Source organism: Mirounga leonina, unplaced genomic scaffold, assembly GCF_011800145.1.
Source record: "Mirounga leonina isolate KUSES-001 unplaced genomic scaffold, KU_Mleo_1.0 Mir_166, whole genome shotgun sequence".
Taxonomy (NCBI): Eukaryota; Metazoa; Chordata; class Mammalia; order Carnivora; family Phocidae; genus Mirounga; species Mirounga leonina.
The window spans coordinates 24,814,858-24,833,240 of record NW_023270418.1 but is presented as its reverse complement, the minus strand read 5'-3'; the positions used below and the strand labels follow the sequence as shown (position 1 = coordinate 24,833,240).

General features: G+C 49.1%; 1 protein-coding gene across 1 annotated transcript in view; it reads right to left on the bottom strand.

The window, feature by feature from the left end:
* Positions 1 to 15,814, bottom strand: part of PTPRJ (protein tyrosine phosphatase receptor type J) — a 123,062-nt gene extending 107,248 nt beyond the window's left edge. The window contains exon 1 of the mRNA XM_035012856.1: positions 14,056 to 15,814. Coding sequence (XP_034868747.1) covers positions 14,056 to 14,058 — 3 coding nt within the window. The 5' untranslated portion in view covers positions 14,059 to 15,814. The remainder of the gene's footprint in view (positions 1 to 14,055) is intronic.
* Between the last annotated feature and the right edge of the window lie 2,569 nt (positions 15,815 to 18,383).

Sequence of the window (18,383 nt, the reverse complement as noted above, 5' to 3'; positions counted from 1 at the left end):
CATCTGACTGACAAGGAATGGCTCTGAAACCTGAAAAGCCCGTTCACGGGGGGCCTAACAGAAGGCACAGGAATGTTCCACCCATCGCATACACGCTCCACATGTCAGAAGTGGCTCAAAAGAGGCCCTCCTCGTTTTCACCTGGCTCTTCTTGACAAAAAGTTCTTTTCACCACAAAACCTCAATAAATGTAAGACACTGATTTTTCCCCCACAAGTTTCCAGTGCATAAAGACAAGATATTTTAAGGGGGCTCCACAATGAGGCTTCCAAGAGGCATGCGGTGTGATTTAAATTTCACTGTGAGGGGCGCCTGGGTGGCTCAGTCGTTAAGCGTCTGCCTTCGGCTCAGGTCATGATCCCAGGGTTCTGGGATCGAGCCCCACATCGGGCTCCCTGCTCAGTTTGAGCCTCAAAGTAGAGATTGCTTAAAAATAAAATCTTTTTTTTTTAAGATTTTATTTATTTATTCATGAGAGAGAGAGGCAGAGGCAGAGGGAGAAGCAGACTCCCCACTGAGCAGGGAGCCCGATGTGGGACTCGATCCCAGGACCCTGGGATCATGACCTGAGCCAAAGGCAGACGCTTCACCGACTGAGCCACCCCGGCGCCCCAACAGGCCTGATTTTAAACATTGTACCTTTCTCTGTCTCCACACACTGTCTGGGCTTCGAGCTTGAAATGGTGGCCAGAACTGAGTGGTTCTCATTTGGGTGCAGGTTTGTCCCCTGGGGGGGGGGGGTGGTATTTGGCAGCGTCTAACGACAGTTTGGGTGGTCACCACGGGGCAGGTGAGGCAGGGTATGGGGCAGGGGAGGAGTGTTACTGGCATCTAGGGGTACAAGCCAGAGGGTACAATCCACATCCTGCAAGGCACAGGTCAGCTCCCACAACCAAGACTTATCTGGCCCCAGGCCCTCCCGCGACTCGAGGGGAAGCTGAGGGAGCCTCAGAGCTCTGCCTCAGGACTGGAAGTGAAGGTTTATTCCAAAGCGGAACTGTGCTCCCTTGGGGTGGGCTCTGCCCTGCCAGGCAGCCGTGTGAGCTGAGACGGACACGGACTCTCCTCACACCTGTCTTCTTCAGTTGTCGAAGGCAGACAACAGAAAGGCCTGCCTCCGCAGATTCTGGTGAAAACAGAGTGAGGCCGCACACATAAAAGGTTCCGAGTGCCCCAGTGCCCTGCACATCGCAAACACAAAATACACGAGAGACTAATTAGCAAAACTGAAACAACTTCTGGACCGTGACAACCGTTACTGCCGTGAACCAGGGATCCGCCGGCCTGAGGGCGCATCGGGCAAACAGTCTTCTAGAAGCAGAGCAGAGCCACTCGGGAGGCTGAGGTCTGGCACAGCTCAGGGTTCTTCGAGAAGAGACACCAACAACCGAGCAGAGTTTCTTGAGGTCACCTGTGCCCCCCACCCCAAGATGTTCTGGGTGAGGGCAATGATTTACCAAGCAAAGGCAGTGGGAGGAGGGGCCCAGGTGCCAGATCTCTCCTACGTCAGCATTTGGCGGCAGAGAAAAAATACTATCAAAGAAGATGTTCAGCCAGAGTTCTTCTAGACCCCAAAGGAAACAGCAAAAGACTAAACCACGGCCCCCTTCACTTTGCCCTTTAAATAATGTGACAACAGTATTTGCTGAGAAGGCCATTAATGACTGGAACCAAATAACAAGGGAGGCTCGGAGCCCCCCACACAAGCCCCATGAGAGGTGAGGACTGTGTGCTGGGAACTTATGTTTTTAAAAGGACTAGGAAGGCATCTGCCCCGAGGCCACATCACACTCCCCAATCCCATGTCACACTCATGCTCATGCGTCAAGGGAGGTCGCTGGCCACCCAACTTGGGATTTCCAGACTTCTGCTTTCTAAAAGTTTGAGCAGGGTTTAAATATTAATATAGATTAATGTTGGCAACAAATGTGACAGCTTTCTTTTCAGAGCTTTTCCCCCGAACCCTAAGTGGAACACAACCGTGACGGGGCCAACCCCAGGTCCCAGACAGACACACCCCCTGGCCTTCAGACCACAGGTATGCCACGCTCTTGGGTCCAGATTACAAGTTGAGACACAGAGCTTCCCCTTTACTTACTAGCAACTCTGAATTTTTCTAATGTGTTTGAGAGTTCATCAATATGCCAACAGACAAATTATTCTTCTGCAAACTGCTGATTTTTCTTACTTTTATTAAAAACACATTACTGTGGTATACCTAAAAATAATACAATGCTCTATGTCAATTATATGTCAATTTTCAAAAATTGCAGTAAGAACAAGAACACAAAAACCACATTATTCACAGGTAGGCATAGGGGACCTAGAGTCTATTCCAGCTCATCTACTATGCAAACTTAGACAAATGCCCCAGCCTCTCTGAGCCCACAGTTAAACCATATGTAAACTGTGTTAATAATCCCTATTAAGGGGAGGAGGACAATGGATACCACACAAGAACAAGGGCGGTAACTGGTACAATATGAAACATCCGGGCTAAACATCCGGGCTAAAATGTAAAATGGGCTAAAATCCTAACTCTCTCCTCCAGCCCCTAATCCCTGCTCTCACAGTCTAGCTCCTACTCACACCACCACTGGAGAGTCTCAGCTCTTTGACAACAGGGACCTTGTCAATTTTATCCACCAAGGCGAAGTTGAGGGCGGGGCCCAGCACACAACAGAGGCTCAGTAACTACCTACTGAATGACTAGATAAAGTAACCCTGAACAAAGGGCTCTAAGTCTCCGAGTCCTTTTCTGAGACAGAGCTTATCCCCTTACAGGATCTCGAAGGTTAAATGAGCTCCTGTGTGGAAAGGCACCCGCTGCAGGACCTTCTCGTAGATGCCAGCTAAGTACCAACCCACCCCTTCTTCAGCTCAAAGGAGACCACAAACAAAACTAAGCTTCGAAACGGTCACGAACGCTCTGCACACAATCAGGTGGCATTTTTATTTTCTCCTTCGTTCACAGGAACAGATGTAGAGCTGCACACATAAATGCCAGGTGGCCAACACCTCACCCCTGGGGAGAGGCAGGGCAGGGTGTGGCCTGCAGAACTCAGACCACAAGGCCAAGCAACCTGGCCCACACACACCCCCCACCCCACCCCCCGCAGGGACCCAAAGAGGGTCTGAGAAGCCGGCTCCACACTCAAATAATCCACTGGTTCCCCCTCCACTCGTCTCTGCCTGTGCAATGAGGGACTCAAAGCACAAGGTGGGTAGAGACAAGAGAGGCAGAGGGAAAGGGAGAAAACCAAACTCAAAAGAAAAACCCTTAGGAGATCCTAACCTGAAAGCTGCAAGAGTCCTGAGCAAAGACCCCCAAGTTTTAACTTGGACAGAGACACCCCACCATCATTCTGCACTTAAAGAGAAGGTCTTCTGCTCAGCTCCCAGTGGCAGAAACCAGAGGGACTTAAATCTCAAAAGAGGCGCAAGGTCACCCACTGGGATTTGGAGCGGTGGTGCACACTGCAGAGAAAGCTCTGGGGTGAAGGGGCAAGTTCAGACCCAGCTCTGCCACTGCTCTCTCTGGGACCCACTCTCCCCAGCTGGCAACATGAAGAGGTTACAAGGGCACTCTTCCAGATCAAAAGTGGTCTATCTGTATGAGAAACAAGCCACACAATCTAGACCTCATGTTAATGCACTGGACCTAAAAGCTACCTATTTCTCCCACAGAGCAATCCCAAATGGTGGGTGTCTCAGAGACTGTCCCACTCCCAGGGAAGAAGAAGAGGGAGTCGCAAAGAAAAGGGAAAAATTCTGGAAGGTGCAGAGCAAATGAGCAAGATGATCCCCCACACCTAAGAAATTCTTTATGTTCTCAGCAAATACTTACTGAGAACCTACTACGGCCAGGCCCTGTCGGGGGCTAGAGACATAGCCGTGAACAAGACAAACCCCAGACATGAGGGCCTCTACTCCGTCTTTGGTCACTGCTAAGTCCAGCTGGCCCTTCCCTCCCCTGGAGCTTTGGTCACTAAAGGCCTACCATGGGTTTTGACGGAGTAGTGGACTTAGGAAAGGAGCTGAGTTCCACCTACTTCGTGATCTTAAACAAATCTTCATCTTCTCACGTATGAACTAGGATAGACCTATTTACGTCACCAGTGTCTTCCGACAACCAAAATCTAGCTCATGCCTATGAAAGAATGATGCAGATTGGTTATTCCTTTGTCCAACGTCACTAGCAAGCCAACCAGTTTTGGAGATCCCTTACAGAGTAGTGCCAATAATCACATGCAACCATCCTGGGCCCCAGCCTGGCCCCTGGGTGATCCAACTCCCTCAGGCCCTCACCAGCCATCAGGCCTGACCTCAGAACAGCTGTGAACCCTCCCAACCATGCTGGGCCCTCACTAGAGATCACACCTCCCACCCCCCAGGTGGGACCCCTAGGGAAGTCAAGCCTACATTCAGCTGGGCAAGGGATCAGTTCAACCCCACTCGAGCAAGAAGCATATATGCCTCAAAATAACCACAAGTGAGAAGCCCAAGTGTGGACCTCCCCACCCCAGAGAAGGCTGTGCGGGCCAGGACCAACGCCTCCCACAGCCCAGCAGATTCCCCCAATCTTCCCAGAGCTCCAGTCTTCCCCCTACCACCACAACTCCTCCAGGAGGAAATAACCCCCAGGGCCAGGAGCCCTCTGAGCAAACTGATTTCCCGGGTCTGGAATTTTCCAGGGCAGCAGAGCAACACCCAAGGACAGGGGCTGCCCAATGGCCCTTCTGAATATGTCACTTGCCCAGCAGCATGGATTTGAAAGGCCCCGACTAGCTCTGAGATACCGGGGACTCGCCCTCTCTCAGCCTTCACTTCCTCACCCCGTAGGATGTTATGAGGCTTAAGCACGATGCTGGCCCAGGGCGGCCCTCGGGCACCTGCAGCTAGCAGTCAACCGACTGAGCGCCTTCAGCAATCCCACCCCCACGGATCTCAAGAGCCATTTCACTGGACCTTACCAACTTTGAAATATTCCTCTTGATGATGGGGGGAGGGGGAGGAAAAAATTCGGGAACAAAAAAAAAAAAGAATTGTTCAACCATTTCCTTCCCTGTTCTGCTTTGACCTTCACAGTGTCATACAGGGGGGCACTTGTTCCAGTCAAGTGAACACAGCTTTTTCTAAAGACAAGAAACTGCTGCTCTCCTGCACTTGACTATGCTCAGCTCTCACGGTCCTCTAGCCAAGCGGTGCTGGTCTCCCCGGGGCTCCGCCAAGGTCTCTCTGGTCTAATGGGTGTGGTTCTGCGAAGACTCAATGTTGATCCCATTTATGAGTATCAGGGCTTGAAGAGAAGGTTCCACCCAAAACGGAGCTGATAAAGACTGAGAAAACCGTCGTCTGCACACGTACCAGGTTCCAGATCTCACAGGTCAATGCCCACTCTGCAGTGTATTTTTTTCATAAGGCGGTCTACCAGCCACATTTGTATAGCTTTAAAAGACTTCTCATATTAACAGAGTCACAAATAATAAGAAAACCTTTTATCAGACCTCGAGCCTAATTCAAGGGCTGGAAAACATGATTATCTAGGATGTCTCTTTGGGGTCACTTTGGATCCCATGTTTCAGAAAGCCCTATTCTTCTCTGTGCATAAGCTTCCTCCAATCAACCAATCAATCAATCTGTGTGTGTGTGTCTCTGTGTGTCTCACACACACACACACACCCAACAGACAAAAGAGAGTCAGAGCCCAGGGCTATAGATTTATTCTTGCAAATGTCCCCAGTGTGCTGAGCCCTTGTCCTCTGGTTCTGAATACCCCCAGTCCCAATCCACAGAGCAGTTTTGACTTTGGAGAACGGAGGAGAGGAAAGAATTTCCAATCATTGGCAGAACATTAATTTCTAGTAAATACGCTAAAATTAGTCATGTAACTCAAAGTATGCTTTTTTCAAACTCAGGGACAGAAGGGAAAGGGAGAAAAAGAGAGAAGACAAGACAGGCTTTCCTTGCCACACAGGAGCAGCAGAAAATCTTTACCTGGATTGCCCCAAAACAAAACAGCCTATTGGTTCAAACGTTAGGAAAATACACCACGTGCTGGCCCCAGCAGAGCAACAATTCAGGACACAGAGTGCTCTATTCATGAGGAAAACATAAGAGAGATGTTCTCTTTGACTATTCAGAGCCTCAGTGATGTTCTACTGGGTGGATAAAATTCATATGACCAAGAAGACACTAAAGACCCCCTAACACCCCCTAACAGTCCCCAGCTCTGCAATGCCCCATGCCGCCCCCAGTGTCCCTCACAAAAGGTGACCTCACTCTAATACGGATATTAGGTTCTGAATCATTCAAGAACATAGCATAGTATCTTTATGGGATCAATAAACAAGCCCAACTTGGCCTTCACATAAATGTAAACGATTTGAGAAAGAAAGCTCCCCCCCCCTTCTCTCTCTCCATCTTTGCACTCAGAAGTTGGGCAGCTGGCAACTTCTCCAGGCCTAAGCACCTAAAATTCTGCTTAAAATACCATCACAACAGTTCCCTGAGTCTCAGTGGTGATGCCTTTCAGCTTTAAGTCCAGTAAATACCTTGAAATGCTCAGAAGCCGTCGTCTGCTCTGAAGCAAAGGTATCTGAACTAAGAAACAAAGAGAAACAGAAGGCCAGTTTCTTCCTTCTCGGGATGACATTAGTGATAACACCAGGTACACGTGAGCACGACAAGGATAGCACTAAACTGCAGAAAGCACACAGAACGCACTTGATAAATGGTAGCAGGTGTTATCGTTATTATGCAAACCTGTTGTTATTACGCACAAGGATCGAGAAAGGCTCAGATTTTCCACCGCCCTGCATTTTCACAGGAAATGAGCACATGTGACTAATCCTTCATTCAATAGTTACTGAGCTCCTACTGTATGCCAGGCACTGAGTTGGGAGGTAGAGAGACAAAGAAGGCAAGATGTGAGTGGTCTGGTTCAAGGAGAAACAGAGAAATGAAACAGAGCACAGTGAGCCAAGAGATGCAACAGAAGGGTGATCCCAGGATGGATCTGATTAAATGCAGATTTCCAGAAGCGGCCAACAGGAATTAGCCAGGTGGAGGAGAAAGGTGACACACACAGAGGGTGCCGTCAGCCTGGAAGGCCTACAGAAGAGAGAGAAAGCCACACACGTGCAGGAACAACGTGAAGATCACTATGGCTGGAGCAAAGACAGGTGAAGAACATAAAACAAGAAGCCAACGGGCCAATCACCCTGAGGGCTCAAGGGCCAAAGCAGGATTTTTTTTTTTTTTTAAGATTTTATTTATTTATTTGAGAGAGAGAGAGAGAATGAGAGACAGCAAGAGAGGGAAGAGGGTCAGAGGGAGAAGCAGACCCCCCCGCTGAGCAGGGAGCCCGATGTGGGACTCGATCCCGGGACTCCAGGATCATGACCTGAGCCGAAGGCAGTCGCTTAACCAACTGAGCCACCCAGGCGCCCAGTGAGCCACCCAGGCGCCCCAAAGCAGGATTTTTAGCCATGGGACGACATGCATTTTGGAAACCTCTCTCCTGTCAGTGGTAGCATATGGGAAATAAATTTCTAGACGCTGCAAAAAAAAAAAAAAGCAAAGATGAACAAAACATATGGAATCACTGTCAAAGCTGTGTACATAAGGAGACTATCCAAATTTTGGCTCTGGGGAAGGAATTTCTTTTATTCCCTGTAAATGTTTACATCTCACTAGGCGTGCACACGCACGCACCCAGCATCTCAGGGGGTCCAGAGATGGAGTTCCCGGTGCTGTGTTGTTTAGCAAAGCCTGTGTTATCTGCGAAGTGCAGTGAAGAAGCAACACGTACCTGAGTGCGTCTCCAAGCCTAACAAACCTGCGATTTGGAAAGTCTCAGGGACAGGATGCATCGGTTATGCCAAGAAAGGGCAAAAAGCAGACTGAGGGAGACACCTCGCTTGGAATGTCCAGCTCGTCGCTGGAAGCCCGTTAGCCTCCCAGCAGCCATTTTCTCAGTAAGGCTTCAAAAATAAGAGGGGTGAGGGAAAACAGCAGAATTCAGAAAGCTCGTAAAACTGGGCAAATTAACCACACTGAAATCCACAAACATCGTGTCCAGGACAGAAAAAGACAGGGTGTCAGATGATGTTATTCCGAAAGAGAAAGAGAACGGGGAAGCGGGAGGGCGGGCTCCAGGATCAATTCAATAAATCGATAAATGCCACACACAGGAACAAGGACACACACGCCCCCCCACCACGCATGCGCACCACGGCAGAAGGCCACACACCGATGTGACGTAATGATTCCAGAGTCAAACCTGAGCGTCATTCCCAGCACTGCCATGCACCACGTGACCTTGCTTGAGCCAGTCTTTTAACCTCTTTGGGCCCCAGTTTTTGACACTGCTGAACAGCAAAACCTAACTCACTGGGTAGATAAGGATTAAAGGGAAAACCTGCATAGAGCAGTTAACACATAGTGAGTGCTCAAAAAAGGAAAGGCCATCACCAGCAGTCTTACAGATGAAACCTGCAGGCAACTCATCAGAAGAAATCAGAAGCAAAGCTGCCCTCCCCAGAGAAGCTGAACGGAATAGGAGGCAGAGTCTGTGTCTCCCGCAGCGACCTGCTTGAGGTCAGGGTAGAAATTGCCGTGGGAACATGGCCACTGTCGATGCCGTTGTTAGACCCTCCCTCCACTGAAGAATTTACTGACACCATGAACACCCATCCCGCCAGCATTTACAGGCGCTGACTATGTACAAGCCAATGTGACAGCCCACGCTGCAGCAAGCCAGGAGGACTGGTCTTGTTTTCAAGGAGATGAATCAATCAGAAAGACATGTATACAAATATCTGTAATACCACACGGGAAATCGTGCCAGGCGGCAGGTACGGGGAGCGGGAGGCCAAGGGCCAGTTACATGGAGAATGCATAACGATAAAGCACAGAGAGAAGATGTCTGGACTGAGCCCTGCAAAAGGGGTCAAATGCAGCCACGTGGAGATCGGGGGAAGAGCACTCCAGGCAGAGACAATGATCTATGAGGACTCAGGCCAGAAAGAACGCGAAATGAAAAGGCGACAGCAGGTACAGGGCCGTCCATCGTGTAGGGCTTAAAAGCTAGGAGCCGGGACTTTGATCCTTAGCTCAGCATCATTCCGCATGCTGCTTCTTACATAGAACATCAACAGGTGTGCTGTGGGGGAAAACCAGCTTCCACAGAATCAAACGGGCTTCCTGACCACAGTGTGGATCTGAGCCCTCAAGAGCTCGAAGGGCTTCGGGAATCTCCTTAGAATGGGAGCTTTTCCCAGCCTGTTGAACCAAAGGGCCTCCCCCTGCTTCCCCCCACCCCCAACCCCCGCAGTCTGTCCTGGTTGGGAGAGAGTGTGCAGTGTAGAAAAGACAGTTGTGTTGATCAGGGCGCTGCTTAGGAAAGTCTCTTTTATATATTGCAAATATAGGAAAAAATGTTAACTATCCTGAGACTGATAACTGATGTTTCCAAATAGGAACAATGAAGCACTCTGCAAGAGGCCTGAATTAAGAGGATTCCATAACATTCACTCTGGTCACCAAACCTATTAAATGCAATTTGAAATGCAATTTTTTTTTTAACAGCGTGCTATGTTCTCACATGTGAAACTTGCACGTGCTGTGCTCACGCCAGGTAAAGGAGGATTCTGCAACGCGAGTCCGCTTACCCGGGGCTGTGCCAGGGAACGGTTCGCCGCTGACAAACCAAGGAAAGAAGACGGAGGAGGAAAAGAAGGCTCTAAGTCACCCTGGACCACCAGGCGTGAAGCAGTTTGCTCACAGAGGGCAGTGCGTGCCTGGTTTCTCACAGAGGACTCTGTGGAGTCCTGACGGGTACAAGACGAGCAAGCTAATCACAGAAACGGCAGCACGGGATTTGAGGGCAGAAAGATCTGGGTTTAAATCCTGTCTCTACTTCTGAGTTCATGTTCTCAGTAAACTCATTTCTAGGAATCTGTCCTAGGCTAATTGCCAACATAATGTGACTTACAATCGCAAAAGGAAAAAAAAAAAAAAAAAAGAATCATCAACCTAAACACCCCAAAATGGTGAAGTGGTTAAATAAGGAATGATAAACTATAAGGGCACCGCTAAAAATCACTTTGTGGAGATTTTTTGATAATAATTATAGTCACAGCCCACGTAACGTTCAACGGGGGAAGATGTGGCTTTAGACCCTACATGAGGGGACATGAAATTTACAGGCAGAAGACTGAGCGAGAGGAACGCAGGAAGTTTACAATCGGGGATGTCTCAAAAGCAGCAAAACTCTGTGATTAAAACAAGGCAGGGCAGTTAATGACATGAAACCGGAGAGGGCCTGCCTTAGCCCTCAGACACACTCCCGCCGAGGCTGTGTTAGGAATGCCAAGAAGGGGTAGAGCAGAGATAGACTCTTCTATCGGTTTCAGCCACGATGTAGGTCAGTGTGTCATTTCTTCAAAGAGGTAAGTCAGGATCACAGCAGCCGATAATTCAAAGGCAGAAGAGACAAGAAGAGCTAAATTAAAGAGGCCCCTCCAGAGAGTCCAGCACTCCCCAAAGACTTAAATGTTCATGCTATTTTTTACCCCAGCTATTGACTAGGAAGAATGCACTAAGTAGACCATTTCTCCCCTCTCCAACTGTCCTATAAATTGGTCCTGTGTTTCCCAACGCCAAAAGGGGTAGTAACTCATGCAGAGCAAAATGCCAGTAAGTACAAATTTAGAACATGGGTTAAAAGGTACTTGATCAAACCCCCGGCGACAAACCCTGAAAAGACAGAGGGAGAGAAAGCAAGAGCCCTGCTCTCCCTACAACTTAATTCTATGCTCTAATTCAGAGCAGTATAATTAACCCCGAGTTTTGCTGCTAACACTGAGCTTTTTCAGCCTGATGAGAATATCATTTAGTATCTTGCAATCACCAATAATAGCCATAAGACACAATGGCACCTATTGAGGCTCTAATCAGGGCACACAGTCATTTACATAGAACATTTTCTGTGACTCTCTGTAATACAACGCCACAAAGACTCGATTGAGACACAAGTCTCCCTTTCCCATAAACCAAAAGAGAAAAAAAAGAGAAAAAGAAAAAAGGAAAGAAAGAAACCACAATTTCCTTTACAGGACAGCACAGATGGTCCCCACCCTTCCCAAGGGTTCGCCAGGCCCAGGCACTTCACTGGAAACTGCTCATCCCGATGCTGACCAGAGGCTAGACGCTTGCTCATGACCATGTGTGGACGTTAGCCTCATGTCCTCACATAGACAGAGCAGATCTGGGTGCTCTGGGGAAACCCTGGGCTTAATAAACTGCAGTGAGGGATGTGGAGGGGCCTGGCTGGATTAACAGTTTTCCAATCCAAGCTCTGCTGCCTGGCCTCCCTGGAGCGGCTCCCGTGCCTTGGATTCAGGCCTGGAGAAACATGGGCCACTGTCCCGTCCTGTGGCCCAACCAGGTGCCACGGGCCATGACGTGAGTGTGAGAGAAGGTAGCCAGGTACCATGAGTCACCGGGGAAGGGGAGTGTTATGGCCTTTAGAGGACGGCTGATGTGCTGAGAAAACAGAGTTCGGAAGCCAGACAGACCATAGTTGGCATCCTGGCTTCGGTCCTTAGACTGTGAGCAGTTACCCAAATGCTCAGAGCCTTCACTTCCTCCTCTGGGAAACAGGCTTTGAAAACAGTGCTGGGACGAAGATTTTTACTCTGCATCTGAAATACAGGACATGGTGCACAGCATATAAAGAGCGACAATTGTTGGCATGACCATCAGCATCATTACTGCTCAGTAAAGGTTTTGTGGGAAAACCAATAGGACTTGGGGTGTGATTTTTAAGAGCTGAGACCCTGGGGCCACGCTCCCCTGGTGCAAATCCTGGCTCTACCACATGCTGCTTGGGTGACCTTGTTTAACCTCTGTGCCTATGTTCTCATCTGCGAAATGGGCAAAATAACAGTACCCACCTTCTAGGGCTGCCATGAGGATTAAATGAGTGAATATGCACATGTGCCAGGCACTATTCTAACAATTTGTTATATAAAAATAAGATGAGGGGCACCTGGGTGGTGCAGTCAGTTGAGGGTCCGACTCTTGGTTTTAGCTCAGGTCATGATCTCAGAGTTGTGAGATCGAGCCCTGCAATGGGCTCCACGTTCAGCACAGAGCCGGCATGAGATTCTCTCTCCCTCTGCTCCTCCCACTTGTGTGCGCTCACTCTCTCTAAAATAAATAAATAAATCTTAAAAAAAAAAAAGATGAATCAATAGGGGATCTGAAGAACAGAGGTTGTTACTATTAATGCAATAATAGCAACAATTATTAATATCTACATTATGCTTTCATATCCACTATGTTATTTAAGCCCTTAATTGAAACCCAAGAAAAAATATCCTATAATGTGAAATTGAGGTCTAAATTCTAAGGAAGGCCCGAGAATCTTCCTTTCTTAGAATTTTCCTTTAAGAAAGTAGGAAAAAAAAAAAAAAAGGCCCTGGTTAATGGGAAGCACCGAATGAATGACCATTTGTTCATTTTCTAGCTCAAGTCTTTGCCTGCACAGCCAAGTTCTTCCCAACTGAGCACACCCCTCTCACGTGCCATCTTGAGGGGAAGGCCAACGTGGAGGTCCAAGCCAACGGCCAGCAGCAGACATGATGGGCTGAAGGAGAGGAAAAGGAAGACTGGGGCCAAGTTTATGGGTTGCTTTCTGACCAAGAAGGGCTTCTCTCAGCCACTGTCAACAGTGTTGGCACCTTGGAGCTCAGACTGAAAAATCATCCCAAGTCCCTGCTTCGCACATGCCCCAACTGGCCTTGGAGACAAGCCTTTTAGTAAGTATTTGTTGAATACTCTGCTGGCTAGTATAAGCCGCATGCTCTGTATCTGCCAACCAACAGCCACCATCAGTGGTATGGCCCACCACATGGCTATCGAGGGCAGATCTCATGTACAAACTCACCAGGGACGACCTTCTTCACCATTTGGCATTCTGAGAGATTTCCACACAAGGTTTGGAACAGCTCAGTGACTGCTCCTTGGTCACTCTGCCCAGATGCAAATCCAAGGCCAGTGAGGTAAGCAGGCAATTACATGCCTTGCATGTCTGCCAAGACTGGACACAGGCACCATCTGGCCAGTGTCATGGATCCAACATGACAGTGACCTCGCCCGGTCCCTGACCACCATATGTAAAAATAGCACCTGCCCCCATCACACTGTATCCCCTTATCCCATTTCACTTCCCTTCACAGCCCTGGGCCTCCCGTTCTCATCACATGTAAGCTCCATGAAAGGGGGGACTTGGTCTGTTTGGGTTACATCAACATCCCCCGCACATAAACAGTGTTTGGCACAGAGTAGGTATTGAGTGATCATTTAATTGGTTAATTAATCAGAGGCCAAGGTAGTCAAAAAGATGGTCAAAAACAAAATCCTGCCTGGGGCCTAACTTAAAAGGAAGTTTTTTAAAGAGCACTTGAAGCCAAGCCAAGGAGTCTCTGGAGCAGCTTAGCAGCCAGAACAAAGTTGGGCTTCTCGGTTTCTTTCTTCTCCCTTCTCCCCTCTATATTTTTTTCAGAATGTTTTGAAACTGATGGCACATGAAAGTCCAGAACTGAGGGACGAAAATTTCACAAAAAAAAAAAAAAAAAAGAAAAGAAAAAGGAACCAGGCCTGGGGGAACACGGAGCAGGAAGATGCTGGGGACTGAGTCACTCTCTGCCGCCTGGCCTCACCTGGCCAGCCTGACACAGCAGTGGCACCGAGCCTCGACCCGGCAGCAGGCCCCTGAGCTGGACACTCAGCCTCGTGACAACCCAATGACACAGTCAGAGGGGTGCTGCCTCTAACACAGCGCGAGGTTCTAACATCAACGGGGAGAGGCCAGGATCAGGCATAAGCGTAATATCCCTTAAAGGGCGCCAACATAGCGAAGGACATACCATCATTCCCTTGGGCTCCAGCACAGGAACAGGTGAAGCAACAGGCTAGAGGCTTGTCTTCAGGAGCACTGTGCAAAGGTTATGAATCTTTAATCCTGGAATCTGGAACCATACTCACCATAGCAAGAGAAGCACCATATGAGAGGCACCAGGATACCAACAAGAAAGATCAGATGCATGTTTCCCATCCCACATTCTGTCCAGGCCAAGTGTGTACACAGAGCTAGAAGGAGCAGAGCCAGAATCTGACCCCACCCCACTAGCGTGTTGAGCCAGACTCAGGCCAGTCCTCACGGGCCTCTCTATCCAAGGACAGCACCCAGCGATGTAATCCCAGCCCCATGGAAAGAGACTGCCATCTTTTATGTCTTCCTTCCATACTCCAGGTGCTCCCCACACGCCTGCTGGAAGCACATCAGCCACGCAAGTTTTAATTGTCTGCATCATGTTTTAGAGTCCACTAGAGATGTCCCCAGGCTCCAGGTCAGCAGCCCTGGGGTGGTGGTCCTTCCCACCTCACTGCTATGCAAAGCTCAGAGACGTAGGAGACGACAGAGCCCCAGAGAAGGACCCCAGTTGACCCCAGGTCTCCCGACACCAGGACCAGAGTTCATTCTACCTCTGCTCCTGTGATCATTTACATTCGGCCCCCTCACCTTTTCAGGCTCCCCATATCCTCATCCTACCATTTATAAAAAGAAAAAGCAGCTAGGAATCTGCACACCGAGACTCCAACAGGCAATGGTCACTGTGCAGAGCAATCAGACGGTTCTTCCGGTTTTAGGCAAGCAGTGGAGTAGAAAGGCAGGCAGTTTGCAAATGTCTACAATCTGTTAAAGTCCTTTAAAACACTGCATGCTGCCCACATCCAGGACATCCAGTCTCCCCATCTTCCTTCATCAAAGACCCCTAGTTTCAATTTTATATAATGCACCCGGGACTAAAAGGCTATATTTCTCAGCCTCTCCTGCAGCTAGCTGTATGCGTGAGACTAAGTTATGAGCAGTGAGACCTAAGCAGATATGTTCCGTGGAATTTCTAGGGAAGAGCTTAGACAGAGCGCCACAGAGAAAGGCCTCCTTTTTGGCCTGCGCCTTTCTTCCTTCTGCCAGCATGTGGCTCAGACATGAAAACTGGAGTTCCAGGAGCCACCCTGTACCGTGGGGCAGAGGGGAGACGCCTGTGCAGGAGCTGGGTCCCAGGGGACACTCTGGGGCTCTCATGGCCCTGGACTGCTACCTCCAACCTACTTTTATGTGAGAGAGAAATAATCCTTGACATCACTTAAGCCTCTGTCAAATTACTGTCCCTCTGAGAGGTTTTCCGTTGTTGTTGTATACAGCAAAAGCTAATTCTAACATAAGCCCAAAGCAAAAATAAAACACCAACAAAACCCTGCCCCCATCTTTACTCCCCACCAGCTCCATAAAAAGCAAAACATCTGTCCAGATAAAAATCCAACATTCCTACAAATTAATCCGTTTTACATTTGAATGTCCAGAATTTCTTATACTATCACTGGTTCCAAAGAACATTCAATCAAGATTCTGTTTCCTTTCTAATTAAGAGAGAATTTCCCCCAGTCTCACCGTGAGGCCCCCATCGGAGGTCTTCACGGGTCCAGGGGATGAGAGAGTATAGAAAGCAATGTTAGGCTCCCCCATGGAGGGAAGAAGGGCAGAACAGGACTTCAAGCTGAAAACGGTATGTATACCTTTAATATTTTATTATTTTCTCCTAGGCAGCGAAACATGTATGTTCATCAAATACAAACTGTGCAATATTACAAAGGGAGTTGCCAAAGAAATCCTGAATACACAAAAGAGAAAAAAAAAAAGGTTCCATGAGCACCTCCCACATGTGCATAGGATTTGGGGGATTTTGTGTCACCTCACTTAACCCACACTAAAGAGATAATAATAACATGAGCTAGATTTTCCTATTATCCCATAATATATAAGAAACTTGTGTTTGGAACAGTTAGAGGATTTGTCCGAAGCCATATAACTTGTCAGACATCCTTCTTGTCAAAATAATTGGGAGGGGAAGAAAGAAAGAGCAAAGAGTAACCTCCCCTCTTCATATTTTCCTACATAATCTGAATTCTATATAACTATGTACATGCAATATTTCATAAATTTTTCCTCTTACAAAAATAGTAAGAGTTATTTTTCATGGCTCTGTAAAGGAAAAAGTAATTAGACCAATATGCATGAGGCCGTAAGGTCTAATCAAGGCACACAGTTGTGAGGATTACCTGACCCAAGAAGACAAGCCCACGCCTGCAAGGCGCGGTTATGAACACCGAATAAGGCAGGCTGTGTCCCCTGCGCTCCTCGCAGCACCCCAGCTCTCAGCAGAGGGCCCCCACATAGCAAGCCCACGCCCAACGCTGTGCCCAAAGCCACCATACAACACAGAGACAAGCCTGTGTCATGCCGCACTGGTGTGTGGTATGAAATCATACACCCACAATTTAAAATGTTCTTTCCTGGGGCGCCTGGTTGGTTCAGTCGGTACAGCATGGGACTCCTGATCTCAGAGTTCTGAGTTTGAGCCCCATGTTGGGTGCAGAGATTACTTAAAAAATAAATAAGGTCTTTGTTAAAAGTACATAAATAGGGGCGCCTGGGTGGCTCAGACGGTTGAGCTTCTGCCTTCGGCTCGGGTCATGATCCCGGCGTCCTGGGATCGAGCCCCGCATTGGTCTCCCTGCTCGGCAGGAAGCCTGTTCTCCCTCTCTCACTCCCTGCTTGTGTTCCCTCGCTCTCTGTCAAATAAATTTTTAAAAAAACAAGAAAAAAAATACATAAATAAAATGTTCTTTGCTGCTTTAGGTTCGCTTCAAACTACCTTTCCGCTGCAGGTGTCCTAACTTGTCGCTTTCGCTTCTTCCATCTCTGCCAGCTGACGGGTTTGAAACGAACCTAAGCCAACTTGAAAATTAATCCATTTCCCATTAAAAGCCCTGATTTCCAGTGGGCCGTGGAGCAGTGGTGACGTGGCGACAGCAGGGCTGCGTGCTTGGGCCGGCCCCCCGCGAGGGAGGCAGCATGGGAACAGGGGCGCCCAGCACCCCCGCTGTTGGGGGCACCGCCCATCCTCACACCCCCTTCTCGCCGTGAGAGAAACGTTTCCTGGTGCCATGACTCTACCAAAAGCACAAAATGGACAGATAAACCGAGAAGATCTTGTGTTTCAAGAGAGGTGGGGGACTGTATAACAGTACTAGCAGAGACCTCTGCTCTCTAATACACAAGTGCAACAGGGAATCCTATCAACCGAGGGTGCTCTTCTTTCATCTGGGGAGCCCCTCTCATTCCCACGCCCTGCCTGGACCCTGGATGCACGTGAGCTTGGGCCCTGAGCACACTCTGAAGAAGAACATTTGTGGAGAAAAAGTAACAAACTTGACAATGTGGGGCACCTGGGTGGCTCAGTCAGTTAAGCATCTGCCTTTGGCTCAGGTCATGATCCCAGGGTCCTGGGGTCGAGCCCCGCATCGGGCTCCCTGCTCCGCGGGAAGCCTGTTTGTCCCTCTCCCTCTGCTGCTCCCCCTGGCTTGTGGTCGCTCTCTCTCTCTCTCTCTGTCAAATAAATAAATAAAATCTTTAAAAAACAAAAAAACAAAAACTTGACAATGCCACTGTGTCCCCTTGAGGGCAGAGAGACATGGATGACAAAGTAGGGAACAGACGACTAGGATCTGTGTGGTTCTGTCTCTGCCTTCAGCTTCTTGCAGGTGTCAAGGACAAACCTGAAATCCCAGGCTTCAAGTCAGGCCCACGCGGACCTCGCCGCCATTTGAGGAAGACACGCAGGATGCGGCCGCCCAAGTCAGAGGTACAGCCCGGGGACTACCTTAGGCTGCAGGGGACTTTGATGCAGCTTTACCTGCCCCCGTCACCCCCGTGCTCCCAGCCGCTTGCCCCTTTTCCAGGCTCACCAGAGACGTTCAGCAGCTTTCTGCTGAGTATCAGTTCTGCAGACCCCAGCCCCAGAGCCTAATTCAATAAGCCCTGTTGACTGTTACCGTGAGCCACACACTGAGGGGACAGAGTGATGACTAAGACTGGAACTGTCCCACAATGACCTTATCATCAACCAACCGAACAACTGTGACCCAAGCCCCGTAATGGAGGCGGAGGGAGACTGCCATGGAAACTTAAGAGAAAGGTGTGATTTCTTCCAAATTCACAGAGCAGGCAGGCAGCGGGCTTCCGGGAGACTGCCTTTTGAAGGATGAGTGGAGAATCAGGTCCCTGCAAACTGGGGGGACCTGCCTTCTAGGAAGCGGGAACAGCATGAGTGAACGCAGGAGGGAAGAAACCGTGGGCATGTCTCCGAAGCCACAGCAGGCTCCAGCAGCGGGAGCCGGGGAAGTCTGGCGGGGCTGAGGGAGGGGTAAACTGAGGTCACACACTGCCGCGGGGGCACCGTCACAGC